At 40.5% G+C, this 17,987-nt stretch overlaps 2 protein-coding genes across 3 annotated transcripts in view; both read left to right on the top strand.

Annotated features, from left to right (window-relative positions):
• Nucleotides 1–4,700, top strand: part of fat3b (FAT atypical cadherin 3b) — a 67,475-nt gene extending 62,775 nt beyond the window's left edge. For both annotated transcript variants that reach the window (XM_026181642.1, XM_026181641.1), the window contains one exon: nucleotides 84–4,700. In XM_026181642.1, the coding sequence (XP_026037427.1) occupies nucleotides 84–841 (758 nt within the window). In that variant the 3' untranslated portion in view covers nucleotides 842–4,700. The remainder of the gene's footprint in view (nucleotides 1–83) is intronic.
• A 9,973-nt stretch (nucleotides 4,701–14,673) lies between these two features.
• The window catches only part of mtnr1bb (melatonin receptor 1Bb), a 64,465-nt gene continuing 61,151 nt past the window's right edge, over nucleotides 14,674–17,987 (top strand). Inside the window, exon 1 of the mRNA XM_026181530.1 lies at nucleotides 14,674–15,877. Coding sequence (XP_026037315.1) covers nucleotides 15,670–15,877 — 208 coding nt within the window. The 5' untranslated portion in view covers nucleotides 14,674–15,669. The remainder of the gene's footprint in view (nucleotides 15,878–17,987) is intronic.

Genomic DNA, 17,987 nt, shown 5'->3' with positions numbered 1-17,987 from the left:
CCATGTTAAGTTCCATTCCTTTCTTAGATTGTCCTTAAATCCATGCTGTTTATTACTGAAACTATGCCAAACTGTATTTTCAGCATACCGCTGGGAGTCTTCCTGTCAGACTTCAAGCTGGGTGTCGCCATCACGACTGCGTCCACCTGAGTTAGGATCCCATTATGAGCTTAATGACACCCAGCAGAACATCAGACGCGGAGGCAGCACGCACTCTCTGCAGCTGGACTACAGGGTGATGGGCTACAACGCGGACAAAAGCCGTGAGAGGACACAGGAAACTGGGAGGAGGACCTTTCAGTGGGAGAGGAATCAGTCTGGAGAGTGGGAGAGAAAACACACCCCGGACAGAAAAGAAAAGAGAAGGTACAAGGAGGAAGGAAGGAATATGAACATTAGGACCAAGGACATGGAGGGACACCAGGACCACGGAGATCAGCAGCTGCAGGACCAAGACAGCTGTGACGACAGCTCCTCGCCCGTGTATGAAGAGTACCAAGAGTCCAGACATGATCCGGAACAAAATGAAGACACGGAGAGCCTTTATGATATTCTACCCCCAACTCGGCGAGCCTATGAAGGATATCCGTCCAGTCCCCCAGGGCTAAACCTGCACCCAGCTCAACTTATGCCCCCCCTCAGGGCCTGGGACTTACAGACAGAGGAATGGAGGGGATCACGGGAAGACCATGGAGGGCTTGGCTCTAATAGTCTGGCAGGTTCTGGGGATGAGTTAGAAAGACTACTGAACCTGGTGTCACTGAGAGCCAGGAGAGCCACACGAATAAACAGAGCCTCTACCAGATCTGAACCTGCAGCAGGCTGGGATGGGCTGAAATGAGCTCACGCTCAAAACAAAAAGATTTTCTGTTCCTTTGCAAATCACAGAGTGGCGGTGATCCTCTCTGGTTACGGTTCACATTTATAATCTACTCGAACACTGGTCCACCACCTAAAAAAAAATAATTGGACAAGAATGTTAACATACACACTTTTATTATCCGACATTATTATCCTTGTGTAAACAAGCACTAATCCACCACCAATCCCCTGGCTCATTTGTAAGCGGGAGGAATAAGAGGAAATATATGTGTCTCGTCACAGCTACACCTTGGCTGCCATTGGCTCTGAATCAGTGCTTTTACATGTATTATTTAGAGTCACTGAAGAAGAACATTTGGAGCTTGTTTTAGATCGCGTACCCCTGTATGTGCAAATTTTCAAATCATGTATTTCGTTCATCGCTGTGTCAGATCGCACATGTACTGGCAGACAATTATTTTGTTAACTCAGCCGTGCAATACTTAATGCATTTATTATTTTTTACTGACGCGCACTCAGGTTTGTTTTGCAGGGAGCTTTTCGCTCACATCCCACACAGACACGAGAGTATTAAGATTACCTGAGGTTGATTTTACACAATCATTTAATTTTCCTTTGTGGATTTATTTATTTATTCATATTTGTAGCTTTGCTTATGAGTCTCTTCATGAGCACATGTGTTATAGTTACCTGGCCTGTGTAGATATGATTAAATACAGGACTAAGGATATATTTTTTTATTTACTGAATCGGCTATTCTAAGTGAGTAGAAGGACACAGAGCTACTTATTAAAACACATTAATTTAATCAATATGTACATAATGTAATTTGAATATATTGAAGCTTTAGCAGTGCTTCAGGCAGACTGAAGCCCGCTTTACACCTGGTGTTAATATGTGAAATGAATTTCGGGGCATTATGTGCAGAACGGCTTAGAGAATTGTGTGGACATGCAACCGTGAAGTACAGAATCACTCACCCAGGACATGTGCTCATGGTTGGCTCGCTGATAACGCAGTGTAAATGCTGCTGCATTCCCAGTTCACACACAACAAAGGGAATGCAAATGAAAATAAACTCCACGTAACGAAGCTTCGAAACAGCGCTGTTCTCTGAGAATATTCCTAGTTGACTCCTAGTTGGCTAGGAGTAATTAAAGATAAACATATTCATGGTAGCTGTTCGGGTCATTTGTGGATTTTTTTTAAAAAGACACACCGTGTGCACAAAAATACACACACCTCTTCCCATGCACAAACTGGTATTTGTAAAGGAAGAATGTGTGGACCGTGTTCGTACTCCAGACCGTGACAGACCATCGTGAGGCAAGCCCGACAGAATGGAGAGAAGATGAAAAATGAACCGAGACAGAAGTGAAGAAAAACAGCCAGTTTGGCTGAGCTTGCATTCCCTGTTATCAATATATATATTTCCAGCTCATAAACGCATCATCAATAACTTAGCCTCTGCACACCACCACAGTGGATTTTAAATCAACCAGTCAACCTGTGATTGAAGTGCAGACTTTAAGCTTTAGTTCAAGGGATTTAACAAAAGTGTCCCATTAATATTGTTTAGGAATTACTGCCATTTTAATAGACAATCGCCTATATAGTTGGGTGGTTGACTGACAAGCAGTTTTATGACCAGATGAGACCTGTTTCCTGTTCATTTTATTATAAATTAAGGAGGTAAAAAAAGAAACACGAGCAGCTTTCAGTTCTAGATCTTTTATCTCCCTGAAGATGTTCTGTCAGATCTTCAAAGAGTCACTGTGATGGTGTACAGAAGCAAACAGTGAAACAATGTCCAAATACTTATGAACCTACAGTAACTGTATATGTACCATTTACAAATTTCAACTTGATCAGACCTTTCCATGTTCTGCTTGTTCTTTCTCATCTTCTTCATCATCTTCCTCTTATTATTGTTATTTTTTTCGGTGTAATAATTGTGGGTGCTAGCTGTATATGATGGCCTGCTTTCCTCCTGTGATCTGATGTACTTGTTGCCTCTTGTTTGCAGTCTCCGTTTTTTTTTTTCTGTCTTATTTTGTTTTTACTTCTGCCAGGATCCTCTGCCCTGAACTTCCAGAGGTGAAAGCTTTTTTTCTCCCATCACTAGTTTCTCTTATGTTCATGATTCCAGAACTGAGATCACCAAATACACATTTTAATTAGTCCACGACTCATATTAGTGTCTCAGTCTCAGATTTGAGGAAATTGCACTTCTTCTTTGCTGTGTTTTTTTTTTTATCATTGTCATGTCTAATCACTGCTTGATTTATATGCAAATGAGGAATAAGGGAGGATTTACATCATTCATTATGAAAGCTCTAAGTGGAAATCATGCACATGTGTAAAGTTTCGCTTTGATTGAGATTTATAAAAGAGCACCATGCGTAGGCACGGGTTTCCAAATATGAGTAGAGGAATACAGATTCACTCGTAAATTTGCATAAACTTTTATGCATCTGGCTCATGTCAGAACTAAAAGCCACCTTCATGTCACAGTTACTACGCTCATCATCTCATCTGGTAAACATGCCTTTGAGAAAATGCTCAGCAAACAATATATGTACATCAAATTGAAAGACAGAGTAGATGCTACAAAGTAAATACAAGCCGTCTATGTCTCTAAGTATGTAGTGAGAATCCAAGGCCGCACTTTTGTGTTAAATTAGCGCATTTGTTGTTGCAAAAGTGGTTTTCATTGACAGAGTTGAAAGATACTGTGCCGATGGACTCTTTGGAAATACCGTAACATCCAGCAGTAACAGACACATACCAGTTGACATGTCTTATTGTGATCAGGTTTAGTTTCACCTAATGTATTTTGTGTCTTATAATAGCATCGTCCATCTATTCATCCTCTCTATCCAATTCCTATTCAGATGTACTCTGTATTTGGGGGGCTGAAGCGTGCCACAGCTTGCACAAAGAAACATACCGGACAGGTCAGACTACAACATGGATAAACACATTCACACCTGTGGGCACTTTACAGTTTCCAGTTCACCGGGCCTGCATGTCTGCAGACTGTGGAAGAAAGCTGAGGCACCTAAAGGAAACCCACAGGAATACCGTGAGAGCATTCAAACTCAATACAACAGCTTCCACAGGCAGAGGTTTGCAACCCAGAACCTCAGTGCTGTGAATCAACGCTGCCAGCAACTGAGACATCTTTGCTGTCATCTTTTTATTCTTTATTGCCATCCACTGCAGTTGAATCATCTCGCAAACTACCATTCATTCCTACAGGATCATAAGTTATTTCAGGTCACTCACATGCTGAAGCGCAGCGCTGCATGGGTGTTTGAGTGGCTGCGCATTAACAAGACTTGAAGAATGTTCCCCAATCAAGGAGATTCACGTTTTATCGAGAATGAGAGAACGAGAACGGCATTTGTCCTCGGGGCGAATGTGTAATGGGTGTGTTATAGCAGGTTAGCTAGATCTCAACCTAGACTATGTGAGATAAATAATCCCCATAAAATATTTAATCCTATCAAGTCAGTCTTGTCATGCCTCTTATGTTTTTCTTTCCCTCCCCACCGGAATCTGGCAGATTCATTTAGCGGAGCTTAAAGTTGTCAATGTCCTGGGAAGACATGAAGGCATAATAATGTCCCCTGAAAATGTAAAGTGCACAACGTGTTTGATCAGTTAAACAATAAATTTCATTCTGAAATCATCAGAGGTGATTTGAAAAGGCTGTTAGGATCTTGGCTTAGATTCCCTTGCCTCTATACGCTGTCAACAGTTGAGCAGATTTCAGCATAATCTTCGCATTATGCCTTTTTGTTTACCTCAGGAACTGAATTATTTGCTGACTTGAATAAATGGATCCAGCTTATTGTGTGGTACTCTTTGTTCCTGGGAGTTTATTTCCATTCTGACCCATTGCGATGATGAAATTATGCAGACGGTGCATCTCTAAAAGGCATGTATCTGTGATTAGATAATCCTTTGGCTGTCTGCATGGAGATTTTTTAAGTCCTGTTCCTCGGGCATTGAAAAATGCGCCCAGAAAATATTAGGCACAATTTTCAGGCTTCTGTGCAGTTCCTTGTGCACTAATGCAGGTGGTATTACATGAAAAGTGGCACTGCACAAGAGCCAGGGAATTGTTGCAAGGGTATATTTTAAAATTTTACTGTGCACTTAAAAATAGTAATATTACAGTTACCATCTGCAAATGAAGTATGTTTTTTATGAAAACCTTTATCAAATATGAACATCTGGCATTTGCAATCGGGGAAACACCTAAAAGACCTATTACCCTTTCCCCTAGTTTTGATACTGTTACAGAGTTGCCACAGAAAAACAAAGTTTTGGATAATGAAGTGTGGTTATGTGTAAGTAAACCGTAATCTCAGGTCTCAGACTGCTCAAATGCTCATTTAGAGTTTTCAACCCTTTTGTTTTTAGGGGCACTCAGCTGGAGGAAAGGGAGCTAAAGTGCAGGTTGTTTCAGGTTGAGAATGAACTGAGAGCTCTACCAAGCCCCAGTGCAAGGTAAACAAGGTTTGGACACGTGGAAACATCAAGAGCCTCGGGTATTTGGGCATGCACATCTGCACAAGATCCAAATTAGTGCGACTTTAATGTCACAAGGTCTCCTACTGTTGAGTAGAGTGGCATTTCTTAGTAGCTTTAATTGCATCACTAAAAGGTAAGAAATTAATTCTTGATTGTTGACAAAAAGGTTGAAGGCAGCCAGTCTGTGGCCCTAACTAACAAGGACACACACAAAGGAATCTTTGCGGTTTTTGATTATCCTCCCGACCCCCCGCGGAGTTGATACACAGACTTTCTCCTTGTTGCCATCCAAGCCTCCTCGTATAAACATCACCAAGCTGACTACCTGCCAGAAAGCATTCCCATGGCAACCAGGCATTCCCCCGATTGTGTTTTATTTTCTCTGGCACATACAACACATTTTGGCCAATTAAGGGTTGTGGATGTGTGTCTGTGCATTTTTTTTGTAGTATTAATGCATGTTTTTCCCCTGCATGTCGCTCAACACAATATACATGACCTCAAAAAAAATAGCATGTTTTTATTTTTAGATGCAGTGCCACGCAGGAGAGAGTTGTTTAGTAAAAGATTATCCACTCACCCACTCATGTGTGACAGATATATATGTAGGTGCTATGTATGCATGCACTGAGATAATGTGAAGTTACAAAGGGAGCATCACAGACTGTATATAAAAGATGGATGCCACCCACAGGTTAGTGAAGTCCTATTTACAAGTCTCAAGCTAAAAAATTATGGCTGTCACCATCTTGGTATTTGCAAATTAGACACGATGAGTGGAGGTCGATCTGACTGAGAAACTGAGGGACACTGCAGTTGTTAATCATAAGGGAGGATTGCCTAAAACCTGCCCTGCTTTATCATCCTGTGTGACTATCATGGAGACCAGAATTTATAAAGTTAAATTAATGTTAATACGTGAAAATAGTAGGAACATTACAAGTGCCAAAATGGTAACTGAGGCGGAAAAAGCAAATCAAGCACTCTGTGAACATGTTTAACATATAAACAACAGCTGAATCAGCAACACTTAAACTTAAAAATTAAATATACCATACCAATTATTTATTAAGATCTTTAAAATTTGGTGTCTTTGATGTTTACCAATCAGTCAATTTTGGAATAATTTGGGATTTTCTCCAATCTTTACAGGGTCAAAACTATTCATACAGGCTCAGATGTATGCATACATGATAACTAAAACTTGTTTAAATATCCCTTAGAAAGTTATATCTACACCAGATGCTTTTGGCAACCATCAATAGGCTTCTGGCATAATTCTGGCTGGATATTTAAATAAGTCTGTTTCCTGGCACCTACACAGCTTTTAACCCTGGAATGAAATAGGATTGAGGTCGGAGCTTGAGGAAGGCCATTCCAGAAGCTTAATGTTAACCTACTTTATCCAATCCTAGAGCAGATTTTGTTTGAGATCATTGTCTTGTTGGGACACTCAGTTGTGTCCAAGTTTCAACTGTCCAGTGGTTGATTCAATTTAATTCAGTTGTATTTATATAGTGCCTAATTACAACAGTCGCATCAAAGTGCTTTATACTGTAAGGTTTACAATAATACATAGAAAACCCCAACAATCAAAACCCCAACCCCCCAACACCCCCATAAGCAACCACTTGACAACAGTAGGACAGCCCGTTCTCACTCCCGGGGCGTAGTATACTGACGTTTTGTCACGTCCAGCAGCGTTCCCGAGGAACTTAGGGAGTGAGAACGTGTTGAGTAGGAAGGAAAAACTTCCTTTTAACAGGAAGAAACCTTCAGCAGAACCAGGCTCAAGGAGGGGCAGCCATTTGCCGTGACTGGTTGGGGATAAGGAGAGGAGAAGTGTAGAGACTAGAGTAGTGGTTAGACTACACGCCTTTGGAGCAGAGGATTGCAAGTTCGGTGTCTGTCCAGTAAGGGTCCTAAGGGTAGGCTAGGGTAGGGCTAGAGTAGACTAGACCCATGCTAAGTGATCAACAAGGTTCGTGTCAGGTGTTGAGGAGGCATCAGGCACCCTGATGAGAAGAGAAATACAAGATTAGGAGAGGACAAAAGACACACCGTGGAAGAGGGCCGGAGATTATTAATAACTCATGCTTGAATGCAAATTGTTGTATAAAGACATGGTGAATGAAGTTTGAGGTGAAGCTGAAGAATTCAGAGAATTTGACCACTGGTTCAGTCTGCTATTCTTCTTGGATTCACTTCAGTGAGTTTTGATTTTCCAATTGTTCTGAATATTGGTCAATGAAATGAGTGCAAATTAGTGATGTGCGACACCACTGATTTGCTTTACGGTCCGATACCAAGTATAATTCAGGGTGGCATCGGCGATACTGATCTGATACCGATACTTTGTACAAAACCTTTTTTTTTACTGTATCTTTTATTGTACCTCAAATTATAGCTTCATAATGATTACAGGACGTCAGATTACTTGTTCTTATCACTTAATAATGCAGAATTATCATACAGAAAACTGAAGTTGTGCGCCATTTGAGCATGTTGCCTGCCTGCAGCACTAAAGGACTCCTCGAGAGTCGTTTGTCTCGCCCTAGCAGCACCTGTCCCCCTCCTCGTCTTTAGTTCGCCTCAACATACGCTTGTCATATTCTGTGATATGATTTACTCTGAGGTGTTTGACGAGGTAAATGGTGTCGCCACAACACCTCACTTTCTTGCCACATGTATCACAAACCGCATCTTGGCTGTTTGTGGAGGTAAAATACATCCGCACATGACTCCATTTACGCCCAGCCATTGTTGTGAGTGCGCACGCCAAGGGGCTGCGACACATTTATACAGCCGTATTTCGCACATGACTATTAAAGGCGGAAGATGAAGTAGTTCCTTCCAATGTAGACAATCCAAATGATATAGTTTCTTTCCACTCTGTTCCTGTTAATGATAAGCTACAAATTTACTCTACATTACTAAAATATCGATATTTTAATGTGAGAATCAATTCTAGAACATAAATGACTGGTATCGGAGGAATCGATATTTCAGTATCGATCCGCACATCAGTAGTGCAAATGCTTTTTACAGTCACTAAAGATGTATGCTGTAGACATATTCCACCCTGGAAAAAGAACAGTTCAAATTAATCATTAAAAGTTAAACATTTTTCATAATATTCATGTCCATCATCAGTGTATTTAACCTTCTGACCACAAATGCATGGTCTGATTGCTCTGAAGGAAACTCTCAGTTATCATGTAGACTCTCCTAGACTGGATTTCATTTGTTTAACCAAGTGATACACTGCATTTTATCATGTTAAGCTCAGCACCAGCAGAGGTCCAATTTCAGCACTCCCATCATCCAAGACACCAATATGTGCTTAGCATAGGTATCAACCATAGCTAATCTAGCTAATGTTAACATCTGTTTGTTTAACTCCTATACTGTGTGCTCAATTACACAGTTTCCTGTTCTGCTTGTCATTAGACTGTGCAGGCATGAAAGAGTGACACAAACGGGATCCACAAATGTCTTTACTTTTATATCAGTCAGTTTCTCATTTCTGCTAAAGTTCTGATTTTACAACATTTAAGTTGTCAGACAAAATTAACGTTCACACCACTTTAAGTCTTGGCTGATGTGTGAATTTTGCAAGATTCACATGTTAAATGCCCACTCAGGGATAAAGGTGAAAGGACATCCTTGCATCAATGCAGAGGGGGAAAAACAGTGTGTTTTGTACATTAAATAATGCAAACATATTTCCCCCCAGATAAATATAAGCCCATTAAGGGCAGTTTTACCAGATGCCAGATGTCCCTGGTGAAATAACTCTAACATTTAATCAAATTGTACAGCTGTTTTATTTATTGTTAATTTAAGTTTTACCTTATAATCCATGTATCACATACAATTTCCACTGATGGTCAACTGCTCACTGTGTTTTATCATGCAGAATTTATGCAGTTATGTTTATTGCTGTGCATGCTCATCTACCGAAGGCCCATTGTGAGCTAGGAAAAGACGTTCAGTTTTTACAACCAGCCCTGTGTTGGCTAACAGAAAGAATGCAGGCTTAAGGCACTTCCGCACTGGCTTCACTTTTCAGACCCAAAAGCTACATTCATCTTTTATGCACAATATCTGGGAAGACTGCATGTCTGCGTGCTTTAGGTTTGGAAGAATAAGAAAGAGTATCTTAAAATTGTTTTCTTTGAAAGAGTATTTGCAACATGTGCATTTTACTATATAGAGCTATAGCAGTGTTTCCATGAAGGCAGTCATTTTGCCAGTGTTTTTTATTTTATTTTACTGAGAATATCATTTTTGAGTGAAACGATTCATATATCTTTTAGTGAATGCCAGTTTGTGTCAGTGCAATAGATGGAAATAGCTCATAGTTAAATGCTGCCTGGTTTGTTCCAGCTCTGTTTTTTCTCCCTGCAGGAACCATGAACCACAAAAGACTCAAACAGGTACAAGGCAGAACTCAAGGGAGACAAATCTCTATTTTCTTCAGCCCAGGAAAAATTTATGCGCTACAGTGTGTTCATAAAACTTGATGAAACTTGTCACTGTGGGAGACATTCTAAAACTTCTATTACCAACTTTACAGCCTAAAAATAATCAGCCTGTTTTGCTCCCTAATGTGATCACAACACCTGAATTTATGTTTCCTCTATTACCCCTGCCTGTCGTAACAAGGCAAAACAGAAAATAAGATTTTGTCAATTAGCATAATATGCTAAACATTTCTCAGGTGAGAAAGCCAGGTGTCTCTAAAAAGGGGCAGTGGTACGTCAGCTTTTTCTGAATTATTTCCTGTTTTCAATTTAGGTCTTTACTGGAAGAAGAAAAAATTTAGGGGTGATTACCCACAGGACATTACCCTGATGTGCATAACCTTGCACAACATTACTGCTGCCTCTCGCTCAGTATGAGGTACTGAGAATAAACAACAGGAATATAAACACACACCACAAATGTCCCTGCGCAGTGGTAAAAGAGAGGCGAAACAGTGCAAGCAGTTTATTCGTCCAGATTTAGAGCTCATTAAATTATGGTGACAAAGGATTGTGCAACATGTTCCAATAACTTACACTGTCTCTCTGACAAACTTGTTTGATAACCATCCCACTTGTTTAGCGTATTCCAAGCACGCTGGTGACAGGCACGGGGTCAAACTAAAGGCAAACATGAGTGGGTGTGAGGGAAACAAGACATAGAAAAATAAACAAAAAGTGACTGTTGTGTTTATTCATCGTGCATCAGGGGACACTGATGAGGACCTGCCAGTCCCTTTAGCTCTGCTGGCTTTTCATTGGACCAGCTGGCATTTATACCACAAAGTCAGCTAAGCCACTTAAAACCGCTTTCTACTCCAACATTTCCTATTTTTCTTCCCTTTCCTTTCTGCTCCTTTTCTTTTAACAATGAATTTCTTCATGATCTTTCTGGACACAGCAGGGAAGAGAAGAAATGGACAGAAGGATTAAATGATGTTACATAAAGGAGAAAGGGATTGAAAGATAGACCGTGTAAGAAAGGCAAGAGATGAGTAGAGGAGTGGGAAAAATACGAGAGATTACCATTCCCCAGTTCTTGCTTATTGAGGGGTAGCTGTGTGGGTGATTATAAATCCACGCTGTTTCTCAGTAACACCGGGATTACACACCCGGCCAGACCTAATCTATGTGCCTAACATCTGCCTCTGATGAGACACAAACACACTTGCGCATGCACCAACACACACACACGTGTGCACACCAGCATGCAGACACATACCTGCACGCAAACCCACCCGTGACCACAGTGATTACAAACGCAGTCAGTGTCTGGAGCAATTTCATCTCATGTATTTTATATACTTTAATAATATGAGTATGATCTGACAGAACATGCCTGCACGCTTAAAACAAGGCAACAAGGGAAAGAGGGGAAATGGAGTGGGACTAGGTGACGTCTATGCACATGTGCGGGGATACGAATTCACATCAGAAAGCCGCTCTCGGCCGTGTAGGAAGCTGTTTACCAGCTCTATCCCATCACTGCCCTCCCCCTGCTGTTTTAAGAGATTATTACTAAGGCAATCCGCTGGCATATGCCTGCAAAACTGCTATGTGCGAGACAGGGATGTTAACCATGCGCTTCATGTCCTTTATTGGATTTCCTTATGTGATGAAAGTGTATAAAGACCATCGGATTATGTCACATTTACACAACATTAAAATACAGTAATTGCCTCAAACTTTGGGACATTTCTTTGGCAGGGAAGATTTCCCTCTCTTGGCCACTTACTGCAAACTACACAAAGACCACAGAAAAAGCTGAATCCCATTTTCCGGGATATATTTTTTTTACCCTTCATTCATCTTTGCTCGAGCCCTAATATGCTGATATGCAGGGGCCTTCAGTGTTAAGCTGTTGGACTGCATTACAACACTTCTCAGTTTGTTCTGATCTTGTAAAAAACTGCTGCCTTAAAGAGAGGTGAGACAGAATGATGGATCAACAACTGCTGAGAAATATGGCTGCATCATGGGCTTCAGAGCTCAGCTTGTTATCTTCTCTGGCTCTAAGGAATTGGTACGCTGTCACCTTTAAGATTGCTGAGATCTGATTTAGCTAAGAAAAAGGGCTGGCTTGTGTTGTTCTTTGATCATCAGGGTTTTTATTTATGCCAGCAGAATAAGCATCAAGATTTGCTGATTTTGCTGCAACTTTAAGACTTTTATTAGGCCCTTGTTAAACGATGAAAGCGTGAAATGCCTTTGCTAGGAACCTTTACAGTCCATCTGACAATTCAAATGTAAGAACAATAAAAACACAATAAGATAAACACAGAAACATGTGTAGAAGACAAAAGGCGAGCTAACACCTTATTAATAATGGTGAAGTAAAAACGTCAACCTCTTCCAGTTTAACCTTTGCCTCAGTTCCAGTTTTCAAGCTGTGGTTTAAAATGATAATCTAACAGCATAAATTCCAAATCCAGATTGTACCAAAATCTCTTTACGTGTTATTTGGCTCAGGAGCCGTTTCCACTAAATTTCATACAGGATTTTTAAGCTTATGAGCCCATAGCTCTTTTTTTAAAAGGTCTTTGGAGGGATCTTTCCTATGAATTATAGTTGAAAAATACAAATAATAATAATAACCAGCCACACCTGTGAATATTTGTCTTTTTTAATGACCATTACTGCCTGTACCAAATTCAGTGATAGGTGAAAACTTAAAATTTAATTTATGCATTTAATAATTGTCAAAAATTAGTGAAAATTCCAATCGAATTTTTTTTGCAAAATCGATGAAATTCATCCTCTGGGACCACAGGTGTGAGTCCAAAATTTTAGATCTCCAAATCTGTTCTCAAAAACACTGAAGACTAGTTTGGCTATTTTTATGTTCCCACATCTTTAAATGTTTTGGAAACAACAAAAAGCTTTCAGTCCCATCCTAATATAATGATGACATGTTTGTATGCTCAGTATCTGTATGTACCCGAACTGTTTGGGCCAATGAAACTTTGCAAGAACTTTGTCACACATACAGCAATTCACTATGCGTTTGCGTTTTTTTAAAGATTTATTATTGAGATTTATTATATATCTCTCTTCACTTGATTTTCATGTATATTACGTTCATTTCATCATAACCCTGCAAATGAAAATGTGATGTTCCATTTTTTTTTTGCATTTGTTCACGTTCACACACAACCATATATATATATTGGTGTATATATTTTTGGTTTTCTGTTGTTAAATGAATGTAGCAGCGCTTCCTGCAAACCTGTTGTCAGTTGTGTTACTCAAAGATTAGATTGTTTATACTCATGAATACAATCCAATTATGGTCACGCTTGTTATATTTATTTAAATAACTCTCAAAACAACATAAAGTATAGACTCTATGCCTTTTCTTTTCTTTACACCTGGTACCTCCGACACTTGTTTTCATGGCACCATCTGGTAATTTCCAGAAAACTCTCTGCGGAACAGTGGCTTGTGTTAGCAAAGACTGCGTTATCAATATTAATAAGCCATGTTGTCATGTAGAGTACAGCACAAAGAACACGGCCATATGGAGACGCTACTGTATGTTACTGGCTCTTCTAGAGGGCTATGCTAAAACCCACTTTCTTTGATGAGATTCTCAGTACATTATTCATCTACATCCTCATTTCTGCGCTTATTCCCATAACATTAGGGTACACTGCCATAAGTAAGTGCTAAAAATCTTTTTTTTCTAAAGAGTATATATCAAAATAGGACCATTTATGGATTCAGATAGGGTTATAAATTGTAGGGTACTTGCATTTTTTTCTTTCTTTCTTGCTTCTTTAATAATCCTGGATTTATTATTTTTATTTTTACCTTAAAAGCCTTTCTTAGTGTTTTCTTTACTCAAAGACTTATATGACAAAACTCAGAGGTTTAAGGTTACACATCACCGTGCTGTGCTGATAAAGGAGATTTCCTTGTAATTAAGAATGCCTTGAAGTTTTTTTTTATTATTATTTTTTAAGTGCTTAAGATTATCAAAAGTTCCTTCAAAGCAGACGAGCACTGTAATACATTAGCTTGAGATTCCGAAGTCTGTGAAGCACAGTCAGCGCAGTCTTATCGGGGATTTGCAGTTTCAATTAGCAGATTTAGATGTTTTGTGGTCTGTACCATCAAGACTATAGATTTTCTTTTCCTGGTGTGAGTAATATTATAAATTCATTCAGTCACTGTCCCTTCTATCGAGTTTATTCACATACTCAAAGCGTATGATTGTGTGCCCTGACCTCACTTGCCAGAGCTGTCTGTCTCCTGGTCATCACATCAGGCTCATGTGGAACTCATCATACTGCTTTGAGGATGACACTGGGCTGCTCTAATCTGTTCCTGCTGCTGTGCTTGAGGACATCAGGGTCATCCATTCGCCCAGCAGTGAAGAGTTAAACAAGTGGAATGGCACTGTCCTCAATGTGTCACCACAAGTATTGATGACATATGAATCCACCAGATCTGATGGAGAGACTGACTGCACTGTTACCCGTGTTATTAAGGATGAATGGGTTTAGCCTGCAACCTCCATTTACTGTTACTGCACTGTGCACAAAGTGAATTATAGCTTAGTCCATAAGTGGCACTCAGTAGAGACACTACTAAAGGACATTGGTTCAATCAATAGTGCACCGTATTTGCAAATGAAAGGCTTCAATTATATAGCCTGGCTCCAGCTGCATGGAAATGCTAATTGTAATACCTCAAAAGCCAACAGCATATTTGTACTTGCACACGAATAACTTCGGACAAAGAAAAAACAATCATTACATTTTCAAATTTGTCGTTTGCCTACGACGCATGCCTCACACAAGTCTGTGTGTGCTGACTGGACTTCCCATGCCGACCCACCGCTGTGTGTACACTTAGAGCATAACCAAGCTTTGTGCTGAGATCAAAGACAGATTCTGGGATGTCACGCTGGGGATAGGCAGAGGGGAAAATGAGGGAAAATCTTTGTTTGCACGCATGCCTCGGCAAAGTAGGTTAGGAGATGAAGAGTGAAAGTCAAAGACGGCAAGAGGTGTGAGAAATGGAGATGCGCATAAAGCCCAGTGGAAGGCACAAACGTTGTTTGTGAAGCCGTGAAGCCGTGTCTTCCTCGTGCTCAGTCTGTGGATTTGATGTTTTGCCACAGTGCCGCCTCGCCACGGACAGCGCCGTTTGCGTCGTAGTTCAGAGCATGGCAAGGACAACACAAACGGTCAGGGAAGGCAATTTGTTCACGCGTGTGTTCCCAGAACAGCAAATTAAATGAGGTTTCCGCCGGCGGTGCGATGATTTGGCATTTTTTAAAAATATATATATATATATCTATCTATCTGAAGAAATAGCCTTCTTCTTTCCCGCGTGGGCACATGCAGGAGGAGACTTGGAGATGCCAGCCAGCAACCCGGGGACACTTGACGAGGATGGAGATTTAAAATATGAATGGACTGGACCTTATCTGGAGGACTATTTTCTGAACGACAAATAATTTGCATTCATTGCCAGAGAGAAGGTGTGGCAACCGCCGCGTGTCCGAGCTGCCCGTGGCACGTGGATGGATGACTTTTGTGCGAACATAAGAAAGAGCCGAGAGTACGTGTAACTTTATATGCCACACGTGATTCCCGCACAATAGCCCGGCAATTCATTCCCATCGCCTTTAAGTGGCAGACTCTCGTTGGGCTCTTGTGGAACTCGAAAGGGTGCGCTTAATGTTTCGTTTAGGACACGCCGGTACCGACGGTACCTGCGGGACATAAATTTACAGCGGCGATTCAAAAGCAGCTCGGGCTGTGGGCCAGTGATGCCGGACACATTAACACTTGTAAAGAACCGGACAGAGCCACGGCTGGGGCAGCTAGATCGCACCCTGGCCACAGAGGGGACCGCCCGCCCCGCCTGGGTCATTGCAATCCTGGCCAGTGTTTTGATCTTCACCACGGTGGTTGACGTGCTGGGGAACCTGCTGGTGATCATCTCGGTGTTCAGGAACCGCAAGCTGAGGAACGCGGGTAGGAGTTTTTCCCCCAATTCCGATAGTCTGAAAGGACGCAAAGGTCGGACAAAGTCAAACCACATGATCAGTGATCACAGAACTAACAATACTTCGCCATTAACCCAGATGGAAAAGATACAACTTACTGGAGTCTAGCGAGAGTTTGCATAATGATGTAGGTTACGTAGGCAATGCTGAGTGTGACATCTGCTCGGGGGTGAACACTGGTTATATAAAATCTTGTTTTTGTTTCACCCCGCACGTTTCTTAATCTCGGGCTACTTCTGCGCATTTCTTTAACCTATTGACCTCAGAGCGCACTTAGCCTTTCCGTGCCACTGTCATCAGAGCAACAACAAAAGAAATTACTCTAGTAAACTGTGCATTTTATGTGCCTTACCTTGAGGAAAAATATAAAAAATCAGTGACTAAACTGAACTCACATTAGGTACTGTCCAATTTAACCTGATTCTTTTGGATTTTTAACTTGATTTCAAATTAAACATCTTGGTAAAGCTCAGTTAATACATTGATGCTGATTAAAAGCTGCCAGGCACATGGACAGGATGCTTACAGTAGGTGCAGATGGGCACAGAAATGATACAGGCACAGATTTCACCTGTGCTTCAAGTTAGGGAATAGTGTGTTCAAGTAAATGTCGTGTAAGATGAATTAAGCTGCCACTGGAGCTCTTATTGATAGCTTGCACTGTTAAAGCTACTCTGACAGTCTGGCATCCCACTTTTCCCACACTTACACGCTCTACTAGTAAAGTTCACCGGCACTCTGAGTCACACTTACTATGAAAGGGCTGGTTAATAAGCAGAGGAGTCCCTCTGAAAAGCTTGCTATAATGGTGTTGATGAACTTATTTTGTTGTGAATGTAGGCGCCTCTGCATGCAGGACAAAAGTACTCTTGGACCTCTAATTCATCCAATTATAAATGAAATGAATAACTACAAATTTTTAGTGACTCATTCAAACTTTTAATGTGACTGGGTTTCTCCCTAATTCTCCATATTTATTACAAGCTTGAGATGCTTCTTTTGTGAACTGAAAACTAATATTTTATTCTAATGGAAATTTTAAAAAATGCTTAAGAACGAGACTGAGATTAAAAACTTGCCAAGATGGATATTTTATGCAGTGAAGTCTGCCACACAGTGCTGACTGGCTATTTTGTGCTTTATCAGGCAACAATTAGGGCAGGAAGTATGCATTTATTTGCATAATCTGTAAATCAGCAACTATTTTTCAGCCAGTAGGAAGCAACCAGGACTCATTTCCCCCTTATTAGTCAATAGGAAAAAAACCCTTAGGATTTATCAAAGCAACTACAAACTTTCATTGAAGCACGTAATGAAGTTGCCCTCACATCCACGCGTGGATGTGAGGGCTTCTCATGAAGACGTTTTTTATTCCATTTGGGTGTATTCTCTTTCACTCAGATATACACAGTGATCACTGGAGCATTTGAATGCAACCCTGTCTTCAGGTTCAATTTTTTTAAATAGAGGTTTAGGTTAGGTTCATTGGATTCATAGCGCTAAATCTAATCAAGGTTATTTATTTATTGAAGCTATCAAGAAGCAGAATTCAGAAAATTAAGAAGTAACAAGTCGGGTGCCAGCATGAATCATTTCTTTTAGCAAGACATGACCTATAGATATCCTCATAATCATTATGTTATTAAACTTTACACACAGTGACAGCAGCATTCAGAGGATTTAGATAATCAAAAAGAAGGCTTCCCACTTGTTGAGAGAATAAAACAGAGATTATAGCCTATTAAAGAAAAGGTTGGCTGCTGCTGTAACCACAGAAAACGTTGGATATCTTCATCTCTGCTGTTTTCCCACAGTGACTCAGGCATTACTTTGATGGAACCCTTTTGAATATAAAGCATGATCAGTCTTTGGTGTACACTTAGGAGAAAATCTGCAGTGAGTGCATGCAGTCAAGTGCCCCCAGTGAGAATAAAACATTAACTGTCATTTGTCCAGTGGAAATCTCTCATATAGGCTTTCAAATGGCTTGGATCTTCTGGAAAAGGGGGATTAGGAGGCATGATCCCACCAAATGGATCAATTTTTAATTGTATAAAATGCGCATCTACAATTCCAAC

This window comes from Astatotilapia calliptera, chromosome 10 (genome assembly GCF_900246225.1).
Source record: "Astatotilapia calliptera chromosome 10, fAstCal1.2, whole genome shotgun sequence".
In the NCBI taxonomy this organism is placed as follows: domain Eukaryota; kingdom Metazoa; phylum Chordata; class Actinopteri; order Cichliformes; family Cichlidae; genus Astatotilapia; species Astatotilapia calliptera.
Note: the sequence above shows the minus strand (reverse complement) of the source record. Positions and strands in the feature narration are given on the sequence as shown.